At 41.4% G+C, this 22824-nt stretch overlaps 1 protein-coding gene across 1 annotated transcript in view; it reads right to left on the bottom strand.

The window, feature by feature from the left end:
- The window catches only part of POLN (DNA polymerase nu), a 173444-nt gene that overhangs the window by 78545 nt on the left and 72075 nt on the right, over window positions 1–22824 (bottom strand). Inside the window, exons 14-16 of the mRNA XM_060148878.1 lie at window positions 17641–17697; window positions 16693–16746; window positions 16013–16078 (exon numbers count right to left, since the gene is read on the bottom strand). Of these exons, the coding sequence (XP_060004861.1) occupies window positions 16013–16078; window positions 16693–16746; window positions 17641–17697 (177 nt within the window). The remainder of the gene's footprint in view (window positions 1–16012; window positions 16079–16692; window positions 16747–17640; window positions 17698–22824) is intronic.

The following is a 22824-nucleotide window of genomic DNA, read 5'->3' as shown; positions in this document are numbered from 1 at the left end:
GTCTGGTGCATTTTTTCTTTGACAAAATACAACATATCAAAATTTGTGGGATACAGCTAGAGCAGTGGTGAGAAGGAAATTTTATAGCACTAAAAATGCATACATGAGAAAAAAGGAAAAGTCTCAAAGGAATAATCTAAGATCCCACCTTAAGAACCTAGAAAAAGAAAAGCAAAATACACCCAAATCAAGTAGAAGAAAGGGAATAATGAAAAACTGAAATTGATAAAATTGAAAACAGAGAAAAAACAATGAAACAAATAGCTGCTTCATTGAAAAAGTCAATAATATTGACAAAACTCTAGCTAGATTGACAAAGAAAAAAGAGAGAAGACACAAATTACCAATGTCAGGAATGAAATAGGGAACATCACTACAGACCCTACAGACATCAAAAGGATAAGGAAGTGCTAATGAACAATTACACACACATTAATTTCACAACTCAGAAAAAAAGGACCAATTTCTCAAAAAGTACAAACAATAAAAAATCATCCAATATGAAACATAATATCAATAAGCCAATAAATATTAAGGAAATTGAGCTCATAATTTTAGAGCTCTCCAAAAATAAATCTTTGGGCCCAGATGATTTTATTGACAAATTCTACCAAATATTGAAAGAATTAACACAATTCCACACAATAACTTCAAGAAAATGCAAGAGGAAGGAACATTTCCCATTTTATGAAACTAGTATTATTCTGATACCAAACCAGATAAGAACAGATCAATATCCATCACGAATAAACACACAAAAATCCTTTTAAAATATTAGCACATAAAATTCAGCATATATTTTTTAAAAATATGATTCAGCAATTGCACTCCTAGACACTTATCCCAGAGAAATGAAGACTTAAGTTTGCACAAAAATCTGTACATCAATGCTTATAGCAGCTTTATTTATTATAGCCAAAACATGGAGGGCTTCCCTGGCGGCGCAGTGGTTGAGAGTCCGCCTGCCGATGCAGGGGACATGGGTTCGTGCCCCGGTCCGGGAAGATCCCACATGCCATGGAGCGGCTGGGCCCGTGAGCCATGGCCGCTGAGCCTGCGCATCTGGAGCCTGTGCTCCGCAACGGGAGAGGCCACAACAGTGAGAGGCCCGCGTACCGCAAAAAAACAAACAAACAAAAAAAACATGGAAAACCGCAGATGTCTTCAAAACTAAATTGCTGGGACTTCCCTGGTGGTACACTGGTTAAGAATCCACCTGCCAATGCAGAGGACACGGGTTTGAGCCCTGGTCCAGGAAGATCCCACATGCCACGGAGCAACTAAGCCCATGCACCACAACTACTGAGCCTGCACTCTAGAGCCCGCACACCACAACTGCTGAGCCCAAGTGCCACAACTACTGAAGCCCATGCGCCTAGAGCCTGTGCTTCGCAACAAGAGAAGCCACCACAGTGAGAAGCCCATGCATCACAAGGAAGAGTAGCCCCCGCTCACCACAACTAGAGAAAAGCCCAAGTGCAGCAATGAAGACCCAACGCAGCCAAAAAAATAAAATAAAATAAATTTAAAAAAACCCAAAAACTAAATTGCCACTCATACCTGGAGGAGGATATGCTGAGGGATCTAGGAGTGGAAAAGGTATCTAACAGAGGTAACGAGAACAAAGGCTCAAGGCAGGGGGAAGCATGAGGGGTCAAGCAATCATCAACCATCTTGAAGTTATCACCCATAGTATGACAAAATCTTAATTTGGCTCCAACTCACATACCAAAAGGCTAGTACAAATGTGCTAATAAAATATTGGACATATATTTAGAAAAATAAAGAAAACTAAGAGGAAAAAGGACTCACAAAGGAGAGGTGGAGTCAAGATGGTGGACTAGGAGGATGTGTCTCCGCACAAGTAGGGCACCTACCAGGCACCGGTGGGGGACCATGGACACCTAAGGGGACGGAGGAACCCCCAGTGGCTGGGGGAAGGGAGGGGATCCCACACCCGAAGGGGGAAATTGGGGGACCATTGGGAGGGCAGAGGGTCCAAAGGGAGTGTGGCCAGGTTTCCCCTGCCCACCTGGGCCCCCAGGAGCCTGTTGAGATCCTGGGCCTGATCCTCTGCCCACCAAGGCCCCCTCCAGCCACATGAATCCTGAGGGAGTGGGAGGGAGGGAAGGGGGAGCAAAAGTAAAGGCCGGACCTCCAGGACCGGCACCCCTGATGGGCGGCTGGGGGAGGGAAGGAGTTCCTACACCCAGCGGGACCCACCCACGGTGAGGGGTCCAGCGGGGACGGGGAAGACCCTAGGAGGGACAGTGGGAGAGGGGCATGAAGGAACAGAAGATAACGGGGCCCTGTGCTTTCCCTGTCCACTTAGGCACTGGGGAGCCTGTTGGGCACCCGGGACTAATCTGCTCTGGAAGCCTCCTTCCCACGTGGAGAGCCCAAGCCCCGCCCCTACACCCCCACCCAGGACCCTACCTCTACACTCGGAGAGCCCCTCTGAGACCCCCTAGAACGGCTGGGCCTAAACCCCACCCACACACCCTCACTCAGGGCCCTACCTCCAAACTCCGGAACTCCACACTCCAGAGGCCCTCCTTTCCACGTGCTGCCTCTCCCCTTCCACTAGCAGGTCCTAAGCGGAGGCCCTGCCCCACGCTTGAACGTCAACCCCCACCCGCCTAGGTCCCGCCCCACCCCAAAGCCCGCCCTTGCCTAAGTTACAACCCTGCCTAAACTCCGCCCCCATCACCAAGGCTTTCTTTTTTCCTCTTTTAGATTGGGGTTCTGTTTTACCTTGTTGGTTCATTGTTGTTGATTCATTTACATATATATATTTTTAATAAATCTTTTATTTTATTCTTTTTTTTTTTTTTTTTTTTGCAGTACGCGGGCCTCTCACTGTTGTGGCCTCTCCTGTTGTGGAGCACAGGCTCCGGATGTGCAGGCTCAGCAGCTATGGCTCACAGGCCCAGCCGCTCTGCGGCATGTGGGATCTTCCCGGACCGGGGCACGAACCCGTGTCCCCTGCATCGGCAGGCAAACTCTCAACCACTGCGCCACCAGTGAAGCCCTTATTTTATTCTTTACACTTCGTTATTGTTCTGCTCCTTTTGGCTTGTTCCCCCCCCCTTTTCTTTTCTTTTTTCTGTTGTGGTTTTATTTTACCTTGTTGCAGTTGTTTCAATTATATTTTAATTTTTCCTAGTATAGTTCTTATCTTTCTAATTTTATTTATTTTTGTTCTTTGTTATTGTATTGCTCCTTTTTTTTCCTTCTTTTTCTTTCTTTGCCACACCACACGGCTTGCAGGATCTTGGTTCCCAGGCTGTAGGTAGGGCCTGAGCTCCTGTGGTGGGAGCTCCGAGTCCAAACCACTGGACTAATAGAGAACCTCAGATCCCAGGGAATAGTAATTGGAGTGAGGCCTCCCAGAGGCCCTCATCTAAGCACCAAGACCCACCTCTATCTAACTGTCTGCAAACTCCAGTGCTGGACGCCTCAGGCCAAACAACCACTAAGACAGGAATACAGCATCACCCATCAAAACAACAACAAAAAAATGAAACGACAAAAAAATATGTTACAGACGAAGGAGCAAGGTAAAAACCTACAAGACCAAATAAATGAAGACGAAATAGGCAACCAACCTGAAAAAGAATTCAGAGTAATGATAGTAAAGATGATCCAAAATCTCAGAAACAGAATGGAGAAAATACAAGAAACACTGAACAAGGATCTAGAAGAACTAAAGAGCAAACAAACAGTGATGAACAACACAATAACTGAAATTAAAAATACTATACAAGGACTTCCCTGGTGGCACAGTGGTTGAGAGTCTGCCTGCCGATGCAGGGGGCGCGGGTTCGTGCCCCGGTCCAGGAGGATCCCACATGCCGCGGAGCTGCTAGGCCCGTGAGCCATGGCCACTGAGCCTGCACGTCCAGAGCCTGTACTCCGCAATGGGAGAGGCCACAGCAGTGAGAGGCCCGCGTACCACAAAAAAAAAAAAAAAAAAAAAAAAATACTGTAGAAGCAATCAATAGCAGAATAACTGAGGCAGAAGAACGGATAAGTAAGCTGGAAGATAAAATGGTGGACATAACTGCCAGGGAGCAGAATAAAGAAAAATGAATGAAAAGAATTGAGGACAGTCTCAGAGACCTCTGGGACAACATTAAACACACCAATATTTGAATTATAGGGGTCCCAGAAGAAGAAGAGAAAAAGAAAGGGACTGAGGAAATATTTGAAGACATTATAGTCAAAAACTTCCTTAACGTGGGAAAGGAAGTAGTCAATCAAGTCCAGGTAGCGCAGAGAGTCCCATACAGGATAAACCCAAAGAGAAACAGGCCAAGACACATATCAATCAAACTATCAAAAATTAAATACAAAGAAAAAATTTTAAAAGCAGCAAGGGAAAAGCAACAAATAACGTACAAGGGAATCCCCATAAAGCTGATCTTTCAGCAGAAACTCTGCAAGCCAGAAGGGAGTGGCAGGACATAATCAAAGTGATGAAAGGGAAAAACCTACAACCAAGATTACTCTACCCAGCAAGGATAACATTCAGATTCGACGGAGAAATTAAAACCTTTACAGACAAGCAAAAGCGAAGAGAATTCAGCACCACCAAACCAGCTTTACAACAAATGCTAAAGGAACTTCTCTAGGCAGGAAACACAAGAGAAGGAAAAGACCCACAAAAACAAACCCAGATATTTCGCTAGTGGCTCAGTGGATGAGAGTCTGCCTGCCAATGCAGGGGACGTGGGTTCAGGCCCTGGTCCGGGAGGATCCCACATGCCGTGGAACAACTAAGCCTGTGTGCCACAACTGCTGAGCCTGCACTCTGGAGCCTGCCAGCCACAACTGCTGAGGCCCATGTGCCTGGAGCCTGTGCTCCACAATGGGAAAGGCCACTGCAGGGAGGAGTGGCCCCTCCCTTGCTGCAACTAGGGAGAGCCCACATGCAGCAGTGAAGACCCAACACAGCCAAAAATAATAAATAAATAAATAAATTTATTTTTTAAAAAACCCAAATCAATTCAGAAAATGGTAATAAGAACATACATATCGATAATCACCTTGAATGTAAATGGATTAAATGCTCCAACCAAAAGACACAGACTGGCTGAATGGATACAAAAACAAGACCCTTATATATGCTGTCTACAAGAAACCCACTTCAGACCTAGGGACACATACAGACTGAAAGTGAAGTGATGGAAAAAGATATCCCATGCAAATGGAAATCACAGGAAAGCTGGAGTAGCAATACTCGTATCAGACAGAATACACTTTAAAATAAAGACTGTTACAAGAGATAAGGAAGGACACCACAACACTATGAGATTAGAAATCAATTACAGGAAAAAAAACAGTAAAAAACACATATATATGGAGGCTAAATAACCAAGAGATCACTGAAGAAATCAAAGAGGAAATCAAAAAATACCTAGAAACAAATGAAAATGAAAACATGACGATCCAAAACCTATGGGACGCAGCAAAAGCAGTTCTAATAAGGAGGTTCATAGCAATTCAAGCTCACCTCAAGAAACAAGAAAAATCTCAATCAACAAAAATCAATAAACAATCTAACATTACACCTAAAACAACTAGAAAAAGAAGGACAAAGAAAACCCAAAATTAGTAGAAGGAAAGAAATCATAAAGATCAGTGCAAAAATAAATGAAACAGAAACAAAGAAAACAATAGCAAAGATCAATAAAACTAAAAGCTGGTTCTTTGAGAAGATAAACAAAATCAATAAACCTTTAGCCAGACTCATCAAGAAAAAAAGGGAGAGGACTCAAATAAATAAAATTACAAATGAAAAGGAGAGATTACAACTGACACCACAGAAATACAAAAGACCATAAGAGACTACTACAAGCAACTATATGCCAATAAAATGGACAACCTGAAAGAAATGGACAAATTCTTGGAAAAGTACAACCTTCCAAGACTGAACCAGGAAGAATTAGAAAATATAAATAGACCAATCACAGGTAATGAAATTGAAACTGTAATTAAAAATCTTCCAACAAACAAAAGTCTAGTACTGATGGCTTCACAGGAGAATTCTATTAAACATTTAGAGAAGAGTTAACACCTACCCTTCTCAAACTCTTCAAAAAAATTGCAGAGGGAGGACACTCCCAAACTCTTTCTAAGAGGCCACCATCACCCTGATACCCAAACCAAACAAAGATATCACAAAAAAAGAAAATTACAGACCAATATCACTGATGAACATAGACACAAAAATCCTCAACAAAATACTAGTAAACAGAATCCAACAACACATTAAAAGGATCATACACCATCATCAAGTGGGATTTATCCCAGGGATGCAAGGATTCTTCAATATACACAAAACAATCAATGTGATACACCATATTAACAAATTAAAGAATAAAAACCATATGATCATCTCAAAAGATGCAGAAAAAGCTTTTGACAAGATTCAACACCCATTTATGATAAAAACTCTCCAGAAAGTGTGCATAGAGGGAACCTACCTCAACATAATAAAAGCCATATACAACAAACCCACAGCAAACATCATTCTCAATGGTGAAAAACTGAAAGCATTCCCTCTAAGATCAGAAACAAGACAAGGATGTCCACTCTCACCACTCTTATTCAACATAGTATTGGAAGTGCTAGCCACAGCTATCAGAGAAGAAAAAGAAATAAAAGGAATACAACTCGGAAAAGAAGACGTAAGACTGTCACTGTTTGCCGATAACATGATACTATACATAGAAAATCCTAAAGATGCCACCAGAAAACCACTAGAACTAATCAATGAATTTGGTAAGGTTTCAGGATACAAAATTAATGCATAGAAATCTCTTGCATTCCTATACAATAACAACGAAAGATCAGAAAGCGAAACTAAGGAAACAATCCCATTTACCATCGCAACAAAAAGAATAAAAAAAGAATAAAATACCTAGGAATAAACCTACCTAAGGATGCAAAAGACCTGTACTCAGAAAACTATAAAACACTGATGAAAGAAATCAAAGATAACATAAACAGATGGAGACATATACCATGCTCCTGGATTGGAAGAATCAATATTGTGAAAATGACTATACTACCCAAAGCAATCTACAGATTCAATGTAATCCCTATCAAATTACCAATGGCATTTTTCATAGCAGTAGAACAAAAAATTTTACAATTTGTATGGAAACACAAAAGACCCTTAATAGCCAAAGCAATCTTGAGAAAGAAAAACGGAACTGGAAGAATCAGGCTCCCTGACTTCAGACTATACTACAAAGCTACAGTACTCAAGACAGTATGGTACTGGCACAAAAACAGAAATATAGATCAATGGAACAGGAGAGAAAGCCCAGAGATAAACCCATGCACATATGGTCACCTTATCTTTGACAAAGGAGGCAAGAATATACAATGGAGAAAAGACAGCCTCTTCAATAAGTGGTGCTGGGAAAACTGGACAGCTACATGTAAAAGAATGAAATTAGAACACACCCTAATACCATACACAAAAATAAATTCAAAATGGATTAAAGACCTAAATGTAAGGCCAGACACTATCAAACTCTTAGAGGAAAACATAGGCAGAACACTCTATGACATAAATCACAGCAAGATCCTTTTTGACCCACCTCCTAGAGAAATGGAAATAAAAACAAAAATAAACAAATGGGACCTAACGAAACTTCAAAGCTCTTGCACAGCAAAGGAAACCATAAACAAGGTGAAAAGACAACCCTCAGAATGGGAGAAAATATTTGCAAATGAAACAACTGACAAAGGATTAACCTCCAAAATATACAAGCAGCTCATGCAGCTCAATAGCAAAAAAACAAACAACCCAATCCAAAAATGGGTGGAAGACCTAAATAGACATTTGTCCAAAGAAGATACACAGATTGCCAACAAATGCATGAAAAGATGCTCAACATCACTAATCATTAGAGAAATGCAAATCAAAACCACAATGAGGTATTACCTCATACCGGTCAGAATGGCCATCATCAAAAAATCTACAAACAATAAGTGCTGGAGAGGGTGTGGAGAAAAGGGAACCCTCTTGCACTGTTGGTGGGAATGTACATTGATACAGCCACTATGGAGAACAATATGGAGGTTCCTTAAAAACCTAAAAATAGAGCTACCATATGACCCAGCAATCCCACTACTGGGCATATACCCTGAGAAAACCATAATTCAAAAAGAGACATGTACCACAATGTTCATTGCAGTACTATTTACAATAGCCAGGACATGGAAGCAACCTAAGTGTCCATCAACAGATGAATGGATAAAGAAGATGTGCCACATATATACAATGGAATATTACTCATCAGTAAAAAGAAACGAAATTGAGTTATTTGTAGTGAGGTGGATGGACCTAGAGTCTCTCATATAGAGTGAGGTGAGTCAGAAAGAGAAAAACAAATACCGTATGCTAACACACATATACGGAATTTAAAAAAGTGGTACTGATGAACTTAGTGGCAGGGCAGGAATAAAGATGCAGATGTAGAGAACAGACTTGAGGGCACACAGGGGAAGGGGAAGCTGGGACAAAGTGAGAGAGTAGCACTGACGTATATACACTACCAAATGTAGAATGGATGGCTAGTGGGAAGCAGCTGCACAGCACAGGGAGATCAGCTCGGTGCTTTGTGACCACTTAGAGGGGTGGGATAGGGAGGGTGGGAGGGAGGCTTAAGAGGGAGGGGGTACGGGGATATACGTATACGTATAGCTGATTCACTTTGTTATACAGCAGGAACTAACACAACATTGTAAAGCATTTATACTCCAATAAAGATGTGAAAAAAAAAAAAGATTCACAAAGGAACTAAAGCAAAAATCCAGCTAAACAATGGCTGGATTTTAACATTTCCAATCAATACATTTTTAAAACTGTAACGTTAAAAAAAATTTTTTAAACACTAACTAGAAGAAGAATGAGGACTCTGGATACTAGAGAATTCATAAAAATACAATGTGAAAGGTCAGATATTTTGAATTACAAAATGTTGATAAATTTTTTTAAACACTAACTAGAAGAAGAATGAGGACTCTGGATACTAGAGAATTCATAAAAATACAATGTGAAAGGTCAGATATTTTGAATTACAAAATGTTGATAAATTCTGAGCCAGTACCGCGAATGGCACTGCAGTGAAATGCAGGCATTGACAAAAACTGGCCTTGTCGACGTGGAAACATTAGAAGGGACATCTAAAGCCATGCCTGATAAGGAGGTATTAGATGATGAAGAGATGGTAAGAATGCGGCTCCTGGCAGGTGCTCGGCACCTTCCCAGGAGAAGATCTTGTAAAAACACAATAGGCATGAGAGGGACGCACGAAACAGACTGACAGGCGTGACCCCTGAAGTATCAGAGTCAGGGGAAGAGGGGAATCTAGACCAACGGGAGACCAATGACCAACTCAGGCCAGGGACGAAGGCGTGATGGTCCAGCACGGGGAAGGGTTTGGCCCCCATCGTCAACACGTTGCCATCTCGATGATGTCCTGAACCAGGTGACCCTGAGACACTGGAAGACGACTTGAGAGTGGATCACACGTCCAGTTTTTCATTCAATCAAAACTTGGCGCCTACCGTGTTCCAGGTACAGAGCCAGGCCTGGAAATTGTCAGTGAAGCAGGCGGGAAAGGTCCCTGTTCTCATGAAATTTACAATCCAGTGAGGTACACAGAAGTAAACAGGCAGTTAAACCACAATGTAATAAGCATCACGAAGGGGGAGTTCGGGGACTACCTCAGAGGGACACAAGACTGAGGTTCTGATAAAACAAATACTGATTAATGTACTCTACGAGGCGAAGAGGACAGAAAGAATGCAGGGTTTTAGGTGGATTAAAAATTATTAGATGGGAGCTTGTACTTCCACCTGGGAAGTATACAATTGAAAAGCACCCTAATAATTAGAAAAGACAGATAATCTATAAAATCATCATTTTCTTGAGCCCAGCAGAGAGCTGAGTATCCAACAGAGAACTGATAGTGCACGCCTGTGAGCAAACTACCAAAGGCTAGGAAAAAGCCATCTAAAGGGGTTGGAAACTGTGTACAACACTCACACAGGGACAGGAAAGTCTCCTGTTCCCACCAGCCTTTTTTTTTTTTAAGCTCTTTTATTTATTTATTTATACTTTGGCTGCACCAGGTCTTAGTTGTGGCATGCGGGATCTTTTAATTGAGGCATACAGGCTTCTTAGTTGTGGCATGTGGACTTCTTAGCTGCAGCATGCAGACTCTTTAGTTGCAGCATGCAGACTCTTTAGTTGCAGCATGCAAACTCTTAGTTACGGCATGCATGCAGGATCTAGTTCCCCAACCAGGGATTGAATCCCGGCGTCCCGCATTGGGAGAGTGGAGTCTTACCCACTGGACCACCAGGGAAGTCCCCCATCAGCCATGCTTAGAAAACTCATAATCTATAGACAATAGATAGAATACTCAGAAGGTCTTTCCTCAGGGATGGGGAATAATTAGTTTTATAAGAAGCACTTCTCTGGGCCTGCCCAACAAATCATAAAACCAAGACCAGAAAGGAAAAAACTGTTTCCAAGTAACCTAACCCAGAGCAAAGCTCAGGATATTTACAGTAATGCATAAAGTTCCATCACCCAATAATGTAAAATCCACAGTGTCTGGTATCCAAACAAAGATGACCACGCACACAAGGAAGCAGGAAAATGGAGTCCTAACTAGAGTAATCATCTACTGAACGGACACATCATCTATAATGGACACAGATGCTGAAATTACAGACAAGGACACTGAAACAGTTACTACAACTGTATCCAATATATTAAAGATGAAGTAGAGACATGGATCGCATAAAAAGGATCCAAAGTAAATTTCTAGAAATGAAAACTGTAACATATAATTAACGTGGAAAAGATACTCAATGGGATTAACAACAGATTTGACATGACAAAATAAAAGATTAGTGAACTATAGGATATAACAATAGAAACTATCCGAATTGAAACAGGAAAAATATCCAAGGAAAAGAGGAAAAATGAGTTTCAGTGAGCTATGAGACAAATACAAGTGACCTACTATATGTAATTATAAGTGGAGTTCCCAGAGGAGAGGAGAGAGAAGGAACACAAAAAGTATGTGAATAAATAATTGCCGATCATTTTACAAATTTGATTAAAACTATAAACCCACAGATCCAAGAAACTGAAACATAGAAACATGAAAAAATTACACCAAGGTACATCACAATCAAATTTCTCAAAAGTAGTGATTAAGAGAAAATGTTAAAAACAGCCAGAAAAAAAAGACACATTACAGATGGAGAAACGAAGATAATGATGACAGACTTCTCAGCAGAAACAATGAGAGAAGAGAGTGAAGTAACATCTTCAAAGTATTGAAAGAAAAAACTTTCAACTGAGAATTTGAGAATTTTATACCTCACAAAAATAACTTTTAAAAACAAAGGTGAAATAAAGATATTTTCAGACCTACAAATGCTGAAAGAATTCATCAACAGCAAACCCACAGTATAAGAAATGTTAAAGGGTATCCTTTAGGCAGAAGGAAAATGATACCAAGTAGAAATCTGGATGTACACAAGGAAATGAGCACTGAAAATTTACATGGGCAAATATTCAAGATTTTTCTTATTATTTAAATCTACTTAAGAGATATGGACTATTCAAACAAAAATAAAATGTATTGTGGAATTTATAACTTAGGTATAAAGTAAAATAAAAGACAATCATAGCACAAAGGCCAGGAGGAGAAATGGGACTGTACTAGTGTAGGGTTCTTATACAATACTATATGTGGGATGACACAACTACTTGAAGATAGACTGTGGTAAGTTAAAGTTGTAGGCTGTGAACCCTAAATTAACCACTAAAATAACAAAACAAAGAGTTACAGCTAATACATCAAAAAAGATAAAAGAGAATCATTAAAAAACTTTAATGAATTTAAACTTTAAAAATTTTTAATCATTAAAAATCATTAAAAATCAAAAAATCATTAAAAAACTCAATCCAAATCCAGAAAAAGAGGAAAAGGGGGACAAAGAACAATTGGGATAAATATAAAACACAAAGCAAGATAACAGACTTAAATCTAATCCTATGAATAATCACAATAAATGTAAATGGACTGATAAGAACCTGCTGTATAAAAAAATAAATAAAATAAAATTCAAAAAAAATGTAAATGGACTGAACATCCTAATCAAAAGGCAGATATTATCAAAAGGGATAAAAAAGCAGGACCAACTACATACTTCCTACAATAAATGTACTTTATATATAATGAGATAGTTTAAAAGTAAAAGGATGGAAAATGCCCTGCTAACGCTAGTCAAAAGAAAACTGCAGTGGCTATTTTAACATTAATATTAAATTACATTTTTATTAATTTTATTATTTCTAAAATTATCTTTGATGTATTTTGTTAATTATTTTTAAATTAATATTTTAATATTAGACAAAATATATTTCGGATCAAATAAATATTACCAGGTATAAAAAGGGCATTTCATAGAAATAAAAGGGTAAATTCATCAGGCGGACAAAATTCTTAATGTTTCTGCTCCTTATAAAAGAGCAAAAACTACAAGGATATAGAAGAGGTAGAACTGTAAGGAGAAAAAGAAAATTCCACAGTTGTGCTGCAGACTTCAATACCCTTCTCTCAACAATGGACTGAACAATCAGACGGAAAATCAGCAGGGATATAGTAGACTCGGACAGCACCGTCAACCAACTTGATCTAATTGGTATTTACAAAACATTTCACCCACATTAACAGAATGAACATTCTTTTCAAGTGCACATGGAACAGTTACCAAGATAGACCATTTTCTGGGCAAGAAAACAAGTCTGAATGAATTTAAAAGGATTCAAGCCATGCAGAGTATATCCTTTGACCACAGTGAAATTACATTAGAAATCAGTAACAGATAACTGGAAAATCACCAATTACTTGGAAACTAAGTAACAAACTTCTAAATAGCCCATGGGTCAAAGAAGACATACTAGAAAAGATTCTGAACTAAATGAAAGTGAAATACAACATACCAGAATTTACTGAATGCCAGAAAGCAGTACCTGGGATTAAATTTATATCACTGAATGCCTATATCAGGTGATAGAAGAAATTTTCACATATTGAGGTTTGGAGAAGTCATCCTGGCTTACACATGATTTGGCTTGAACTTTATGCTAACTAGCACAGCCTCTCTTATGGCCTGTCAAATAGGCATTGTACATCTGCTTTAACCAGTACAGAAAAGAATGCATTTAGAAATCAAAATGGGGCAACTGTGGTTCAGGCATCCAGGATGAAGTTGGGTGGCCAGTGTGGATGTGGTTTCAGACACATTCCTACATCACTGAGAATGTGAATTTCCTGAACTGTATAAAGCTCCAGGACACCGCCAGCCATTCTCAAAACCATATCTGCTAGCAGCTGCCAGCTACAACCTTATGGTCTCAAGGTCCCCCCCCACCCCCGCTTGTAACTATGCAACCATCTCAGACCCCAACTAATCCATGCTTAACAAGCACCCTTACTTCTTGCCACATCCAATTATAATTCCCTATAGACAACTCATGCAACTAACTGTAACCTTGAGTATTTTGCCTTCATACACCTCCCCCATTTTGTAGTCTGACAGAACACAACTCAAGTGCTTCTTGAATCTGTGTCTCCTGGGCTACAGTCCTCAGTTTGGGTCAAATAAAACTCTTTTCTATCTTATTTTAGATTGTTAATTAATTATTTCCATTGACATCAGGAAAGAAGAAAGATGGTCCCAACTCCAAAAGGGACATGGAGAAACAGGGCATTTATTTTAAAATAACTCACAGGGATGTAATGTGCAGCACAGGAAATATAGTCAATAATATTGTGATAACGCTGTATGGTGTGTAATGTTAAAATATCAAATCACTATGTAGTACACCTAAAACTAATATAATATTGCAAGTTAACTATACTTCAATTTTTAAAAAAGGTGAAACAGGACCCTGTCAGAGGAACTGCAGGGATTCCATGAGCTGTTGCTGAGAGAGAAAAGCGAGAGGCAGAAAAATAAAATTCTAATTCTGTAAAATAAGAATGACAAAGTCATTTTGTGTCTCTGTGTGTGTGTGTATATATATATATATATATGTATGTATGTATAGATACATATTGGTCTGTATAAGATTTTATTATAAATCTGGAGGAAAATATGGATGTACACTCTATAGGCTGCTAACATGAGCTTCCAATGGCACTGGGCCTGAGGGTGAGGGGCTGAGATATGGGTGTGGTGAGGGAGTGTCTGCAATAAAAAACATGTATGATATAATCCCAGCCATGTAAATGTATGCGCAGTGTGAGTGCACGCACATACGTGTGTGCATAAAGAAATAGAGTATGGTCACTAAAATGTTAATGATGTGGCATTTCAGGTGACTTTTACTTTGTTATTTATATTTTTATCTATTGTTTGAAGTCTTTAGAATTATATATTATTTGTATAATGAAAAAGCCATTTTAAGTATAGCAAACATTATATATTTTAAAAATTAAGGGGCAAAAGAAAAACGGAGAAAAAGAACTCAGTATTTTACAAAGGGTTGATCTTTATTATATAAATAGCTTTTCCATACCTATAGAAAAAAATATACATCCTCCAGAGACATGTGCAAAATGACATGAACAGACAACTCACAGAAGAATAACTTTTATATAGTCAACCTCACTTAATGTTTAAAGGAACAGATATTTAAAGATCAAGCCATGAACTAGTAATCAAAATGAAGACTCCCTGTACTGGCAAGGATGTAGGGAACCAAACACTTTACAAATTGATTGGGAACGTAAACTTTTTTTTCTCTGGAGGACAATTTGGCAATGCAAAGCCTTAAAAATACACATACACTTTGACTCAGAAGTTCCACCTCCAGGAATTTATGCTATGGAAATCAACAGAAAACATACCAAAAATATTTGTACAAGTAAGTTTATGGCACATATAAAATAATTAAAACTGAAAACGATCTAAATGACCCTCAGTAGGGACAGTCACTAAGTAGAGTACAATGCAGCTGTTAAAATGATGATGTACACTTTGAGTCAAAGGTGGGGGCCAAATGCGCACATGATGTTTATCTCCTTTTTCAAAAAATTCAATTGAAATAACAGAAAAATAAATAAGTAAAACTACAGCATCCCAGAAAACCTGGGAGGAGTGCTACCCGCAAGCCCGAGACGTGAGAAATTTCTGGAAGAGAATAAAGCTCAGCAAGGGATAATCTGGAGAGGACACAGGTTCGAGCCCTGGTCTGGGAAGATCCCACATGCCACAGAGCAACTAAGCCCGTGAGCTGCAACTACTGAGCCCGTGTTCTACAACTACTGAAGCCTATGCACCTAGAGCCCGTGCTCTGCAACAAGAGAAGCCACTGCAATGAGAAGCCTGCACACCACAATGAAGAGTGGCCCCCGCTCGCCACAACTAGAGAAAGCCCGCGCAGCAACAAAGACCCAACACAGCCAAAAAAAGAGAGAGATAATCTGGGGAAGCCACCTGTCCAGTACAAATCTGAAAATGAAGAATGGGGTGGGAAGAGGTGTCTGTCCCTCCTGCCCTCAGCACCAGAGTGCGTGACTCTCTGGATGTGAAGACCCCCCCACTAACTCAACACTTCACACGTGTAGTGTCCTGATCCCCCACTAAGTGCCCAAAACATAGTATGTGCTACTAGAGAATGGACTTGAGGACACGGGGAGAGGGAAGGGTAAGCTGGGACAAAGTGAGAGAGTGACATGGACGTCTATACACTACCATAAAATTTTTTTTAAAAAACCACAAATAAAACCCATAGTATGTGCTAAATGAACATTGGCTGAATTAATAAACAGAAAAAACTCCACAGCCTATCAGTATGGGGTCTCCTCTTACAAACAAAAAGTGCACAGACAAACACACATCCAGGCAAAACTGCAGTCCCGACACAGAAACAGGCATTTAACAAGAGCTAACTTACAGGATGCTTGGCTGACAGTCTTCCGGTCACGGTTCCAGTCTGGTTCCACGTGGAGGAAACGGAGCCCTTTATCAGTTGGAAAGAATCAGCTTATGCTCTGACAGTGCCGTGTGAAGTCACAAACACGCTGGCCCCTTCAGCACACAACGCTCACTGCTCCGTCCAGAGAACCAGGAGCCACGGGCCCTACACTCCCAACCCAATGTCCGTGGGGTTACAAATTCCTGCATGTGATCAGGGTGAAGGAGATTCTCCCCCAGGCTATGCAGAAGCTGCAGTAGGACACGTGGGCTGACGTGCCATGGGGGTCGCAGCGTGGAGTCAAGGTGGGGCTGTGCACCCCAGACGGGGCTGTCACTTGCTGTGTGGCCGCAGACAAGTCCCAGAACACCTCTGACTGCAGACTCCTCATGCATGAACTAAAACAACATGTCCCTCAAACGACTACGGAAAAGAGATGCAGTAACAGATGTGAAAGCACGCGGTCAGCAGTAGAGCTTCCACATGAATATGAGATTTTAAGGTATAATGTCAACTTATGCTATTAGGCCTAAATGATAACAAAATCATGGTTCATAGTTTCAAGAATATTAGATTATTTAAAGAAATTCTACATGTATCTGAGCCCATGTGTAAGCCATATTCCCAATCATGATATCTTTTTTCTTAGCTTTAGTTACCTTTTTCATGCAAGCTAGTAATCCATCTACAAAGGTTGACTTGATCTTGTGAACCTAGATTACAAGAAAAAAGTAATCACTTTCTGTGTTTAAGTGTTTAAATTAGGAACAAGTGTCAAAGCAGTGTCTCACAGAGTGCTGGGCATGTGTCACTGATGTCACCTCAGGTGACTCCAGGAGGCCCTGAAATGGCCTTATGTGGTGCCCAGAATTAAATAACAATGACCAACAGAGAAAGACGTCACCCTACCCCTTTTAAAATAAACTTTGTCCTGGAATAATTCTTTTTACAGAAAAGTTGCAAAGATATAGGGAGAGTTCCCGAGTCCCAGCACCCAGTGTCCCCCGTGGGGCCTCTTTCAGTTCAGGTGCTACCATTTACCCACCACCGCCACCCCCAACCCCACGCACACACAGCTGCCCAGCCCTAACAAGGACAGCAGTAAATAACGATGGTCCGAGCGGCAGCAAGTCATACCTATGAACAGATGGCAGGTATGTGAACGGGGAAAAGAGGAGGAGCTAGAAGCGTAGCTAGAGAGAGGGGCATGTCCATAAGTCAGTAAGTGTCAATGCGAGATGATAAAACACCACCAGGCCGGGAGAGGGAGGAGGCTTGTGTGACAGGCTTCTGAACTCGGCGCTGATGGAAGCCGAAGTCACACTGTGGCCACACGAGGATGACACACCAAATACTTCCTTCAGAATTTTTGTTTGTCCTCCTCCATTTACGACTCCTCTGATTCACAGCAGGGCTGTTTGTAGACCTGAGGAATATCATGTCTGGTACAAGAAGCAGTGCTAATATGAGGTCCACGTGAACAAACTGCATTCCCTTTAGGACACTGTCAGGGCTACTTCAGCGATGATGGATTTTGTGAACAGAGACGGTGCCATGTGGGCCCCCTTCATTACCAACTTACTGACAAAAAAAAAAATCTAACTTACCTGCCTATATTCCAAAATTATTTTGGGTAATGGATGAAGGTCTTGCAGAGCATTTAACTAAAAAATAAGAATAAATATCACCAATATAATTCCTTCATTTAATTTTAACATTCCAAACACTTATTTTCAGCTGGAAAAGTCCTAATAATAAATGGTCTATCTTGAGCATATTTTCCGAAATGAAGACTCATAATAAACTCAGTGTATCAAGTGTCTTAATTTTAATCCCTTACAGAATCATTATTGTACACGTGGGAGCTAAAGGCACTTCACATGAGCTCGGAACTAAGATTCCTCTTGAGATTTAAATTCCTGCAATCTAAATCCAGGGCATGTAAAGCACCATGTAGGACAGTAAGCTAGGAAAATGCCTACAAATGTGTAACTCAATAGTTTAGGAACCCCAACATCTGCATCACAGTTATCGAGCACAAAGTCAGGGAGGTAACACTGGAATATGACTATGGGTTTTAAATTTAATTTTAAAAAGTCAAAATACAACGTACATAAAGCACAAGATCATGTAAACACGGTTTGTTAAATTATCACAAAATGAACACACCTGGGTACTGCCACCCAGAGGGACCATCCCAGGTTCCCAGGCAGGCCTCTGGCCCTCCCCCAGAGGTAACCAGCCCCCTGGCCTCCACCAGCAAGACCACTTATTCCAGTTTTTCGTTTGTTTGTTTTGCGGTACGCGGGCCCCTCACTGTTGTGGCCTCTCCCGTTGCAGAGCACAGGCTCTGGACACGCAGGCTAAGCAGCCATGGCTCACGGGCCCAGCCGCTCTGCGGCACGTGGGATCCTCCCGGACCAGGGCACGAACCCGTGTCTCCTGCATCGGCAGGCGGACTCTCAACCACTGCGCCACCAGGGAAGCCCTTCTTCCAGTTTTTGAGCTTTGTATCAATGGAATAGGATAGATACTCTTTGTGTGTGGGTTCTTTCGTTCAACATTCTGGTTTTAAGGTTGGTCCTTGTTGTATGATCTACTTGCACTGCTGTATGGAATTATTTGAATGCAGGACAATTATTTACCCATTCCACCCCTGATGGACACGTGTGCTGTTTCCACTGCAGGGCTATTACAAAGAGTGCTGCTGTGAACATTCTGGTACACAGATTTTGGTTAACACACGTCCACGGTTCTGTTGAACATGTACGTAAAGAGGAGAGAGGCGCTGGGTCACCTGTAGCAGAGCTGATACCAGCCAGTTCTCCAAGGTAAACACAATGGTTTTTGTCCCCATCAGCAGCACATGAAAGTTCTCCTTGTTCCACATCTTCGCCAACACATGTTCTCCTAGGTCTTAATTTTAGCCATTCTGGCAAATGTGAAGTGACATTTCAATGTAGTTTTAGTGTGTATTTCCCTGACCAATAAAGTCAGACATGATTCAAATGTTTATTGACCAATTGTATATCTCCTTTCATTAAACCCTGTTCATGTTTTTGTCATTTAAAACGTTGGTTTGTATGTCTTTTTCTTCTTGATGTGTAGGAATTCATTTTTCTGGACAGGGTTTTCTTTAGTTGGCTATATTTAGTGGAAATATCTTCTACCCCTCTGTGGCTTGTTCTTTTATTTGTTTAATAGTGTCTTTTTTATTTATTTATTTTTTAAAATTTTATTTACTTTTGGCTGCATTGGGTCTTTGTTGCTGCACAAGGGCTTTCTCTAGTTGGGGCGAGCGGGGGCTACTCTTCGTTGCAGGTGTGCGGGCTTCTCATTGCGGTGGCTTTTCTTGTTGTGGAGCATGGGCTCTAGGCACTCAGGCTTCAGCAGTTGTGGCGCACAGGCTCAGTAGTTGTGGCTCATGGGCTGTAGCGCGCAGGCTCAGTAGTTGTGGTGCACAGGTTTAGTTGCTCTGCGGAATGTGGGATCTTCCCGGACCAGGGATTGAACCCGTGTTCCCTGCATTGGCAGGCAGATTCATAACCACTGCGCTACCAGGGAAGTCCAATAGTGTCTTTTCATAAATGGAAATTCTTAATTTTACTATTGCCCAATTGATCAATCTCTTCCTTTATGGCTGATGCATCTTGTGTCCTGTTTAAGGATGTTTAACCACCTCAAGGCCTTGAAGATATTCTCTTATGGTATCTTCTACAATCTTTGTTTTACTTTTTATATTCAGACATACAATTCATTTGAAATTTATTTATTTATTTATTTATTTTTGAAATTTATTTTTGTATATGGTGTGAAACAGGGGTCAAGATGCACTGGCCCCTTATGTAATGAGCCCTCCCTCTCAGAGAACATGCACTTTATACACACATGTGCAGGTCTGTTTGTAGATTCCCTATCCTGGACCATTTGTCTATTTGCTTATCCTTGAATTGACACTACTTCGTACTGATTAATTAATTCCTCATAATTTCTATTGCTTCATGATTAGTCTTGATATCCAACAGACTAAGTCCTTCAATAGTGCTTTTTCCCAAGACTATCTTGGCTCTTCTTAGTTGTTTGCATTTCCCTACAAATTTGGGATTCAGCTTGCCAATTTCTACCAAAAGTTCCTGCTAGGGTATTAGTTAGGATCATTCTGAATCTAAAAATCAACTTGGGGGAGAACTGATGACATAACTTTAATGTACTAGCATGAGCCACGGAACTGCATCACTCTCTATTTAATAGACTGAGGCCACGGAGTCTTGGCCAGCCATAGAACATAAACAGGAGGGCCAACACTGGTGTCCTCGGAGCAGGGCTCTACCCAGGGGGAGGACTCCTGCCTCGGTGTAATCCAGAACTGCAGTTTCTCAGAAAAGCTATCCCTAGCGGGATGAAAGTGCATGAAAATCTTAGCCAAGAAAACTGCTTAAGATCAACTAACTCTCTTTATCCTGATACCTTACTCACAAAATAACTTTCTAACCACAGTCTCCCTGTATATCTCGAATCGAGCTGTCTGAGAACACTTGAAAAGGATGAAGTGTTTGATCTCATAACGCTTTGGATAAAGCCCTGCCGTGCTGGTTCATGATCAGAGGCGGGGTGCCGTGGCCGTTGCCGCTCTACAAGCTTTATCAAACGCTCCCTCTGTTGGCTCCTGACCCCACATTCTTCTCAGCTCCCTTCTCTCTCTGTGGTCGTTCCATAGCCTCTGCTTGGCACCTCTTCTCTCTCTGACCCCTAAATGTCAGTTTCTCAGAGTTCAGTTCTGTGGTTATCAGTGCTGGCTGCTTCTAGAATCAGCAGGGGAGCTTCAAAAACATGTCTGGGGCTTCCCTGGTGGCGCAGTGGTTAAGAATCCGCCTGCCAATGCAGGGGACACAGGTTCGAGCCCTGGTCCCGGAAGATCCCACATGCCACGGAGCAACTAAGCCCGTGTGCCACAACTACTGAGCCTGTGCTCTAGAGCCCACGAGCCACAACTGCTGAAGCCCTCGCACACCATAACTGCCGAAGGCCACACACCTAGAGCCTGTGCTCTGCAACAAGAGAAGCCACCAAGATGACAAGCCCACGCACCACAACGAAGAGTAGCCCCCGCTCGCCGCAACTAGAGAAAGCCCACGTGCAGCAACAAAGACCCAACTCAGCAATAAATAAATAAATAAATAGATAGATAGATAGATAAATAAGACATTATTAAGCAAGACTAATCCATAAAAAAAAAAAAATGTCCGGACTGGGCCACGCAGCCCACAGACTCTGATTTTGTGGATCAGTTGTGGGCCTGGGCATGAGTGTTTTTCCAAAGCTCCTGCCAGGGTAGAGGACGACCATCCCAGGGCCAACTACTTCCAGGTGTGCATCTCTAGCACAGGACTTCTCCTCACAGACCCAACTGCTCTGTATCAGTGTTTTGTGCACACATCTGTCTTCACATGTCCAAGGCTGAACACTTGACCCCCAGCCCCCGTAAACTGTTCCTCTCTTGGTTTTCTCTGGGCAGCGGCCATCACTATCTGCTCAGGTGCACAACTAAGGAAACCAGGAATTACTCTGCATTCACACTCATGTGAACTCACACTCAGAGGAGCTCCTTTCTGTTCTCAAAATGCTCTGAGCATGTGTTTGCTCTGCTCCATCCTCACTGCCATCGCCTAGACACTGAGCCAGCAGTGCCCACACTGCAGCGACAGCCTATTAATGGGACTCCTCCATTCTCCAACCAGTGACGAGAGTGGTCTTTTTAAAACATAGCTAACACCTGTCAGAACGGCCACAATCCAGGACACCGACACCACCATGTGCTGGCAAGGGTGTGGAGCGATAGGAACCCTCGTCACTGTCGGTGGGAACCAGAATGGTGCAGCCACGCTGGAGGACAGTTTGGTGGTTTCTTACAAAACTAAATATACTTTTACCATACAATCCAGAAATCAGGCTATTTATTTACTCAAATAAGATGGAAACTTATGTCCACGTGAAAACCTGAATACAAATATTTTACAGCAGTTTTATTCATAGTTGCTAAAACCTGGAAGCACCCAAGATGTCCTTCAATAGGTGAATAGATAAATAAAACTGTGGTTCATCCAGACAATGGAATATGATTCTGTGCTAGAAAGAAATGAGCTGTGAAAAGACGTGGAAGAAACTTAAGTGCATATTGCTAGCTGAATCAAATCTGAAAAGGCTACATAATGTATAATTCCTATATGACATTTTGGAAAAGACAAAACTATGGCAACAGTAAAAACAGTGGTTGCCAGGGGTTGAGGGGAGAGATGAATAGGGAGAACAGAGGCTTTTTAGGGCAGTGAAACCACTCTGTTCGATACTCTAATGGTGGATACGTGTCATTACACATTTGTCCAAACCCATAGCCTGTATAACACCAAGAAGGAACCCTAATGCAAACTACAGACTTTGGGCAATGATGATGTGTCAGTGTGGGTTCATCAGCTGTAACAAATGTAGCCCCTGGTGGGGCATGTTGATGGTGGAGGAGGCTGTGTGTGTTTGGGCTGGGGAGGGGGTATATGAGACTGCTCCGTACCATCTGCTCAATTTTGCAGTGAACCTGAAACTACTCTAAAAAACAAAGTCTAATAAAAGCATATCTAAGCTCATAGTTGCGCCCTTACTTGAATTGTTCCAGGCTGTCCATCTCACCAGAAGACCACATCCCTTCCCACGGGGAGGGGAACAGGGAGGGTGAAGGGAAGTGGGAAGAAGGAGTCCTAATTTTGAACTGAGAACCATGTGCACATGTTGCCTAGCGC

The sequence above is a fragment of the Lagenorhynchus albirostris genome, chromosome 4 (assembly GCF_949774975.1).
Source record: "Lagenorhynchus albirostris chromosome 4, mLagAlb1.1, whole genome shotgun sequence".
NCBI lineage: Eukaryota > Metazoa > Chordata > Mammalia > Artiodactyla > Delphinidae > Lagenorhynchus > Lagenorhynchus albirostris.
This window is presented reverse-complemented; position numbering and strand designations above follow the sequence as displayed.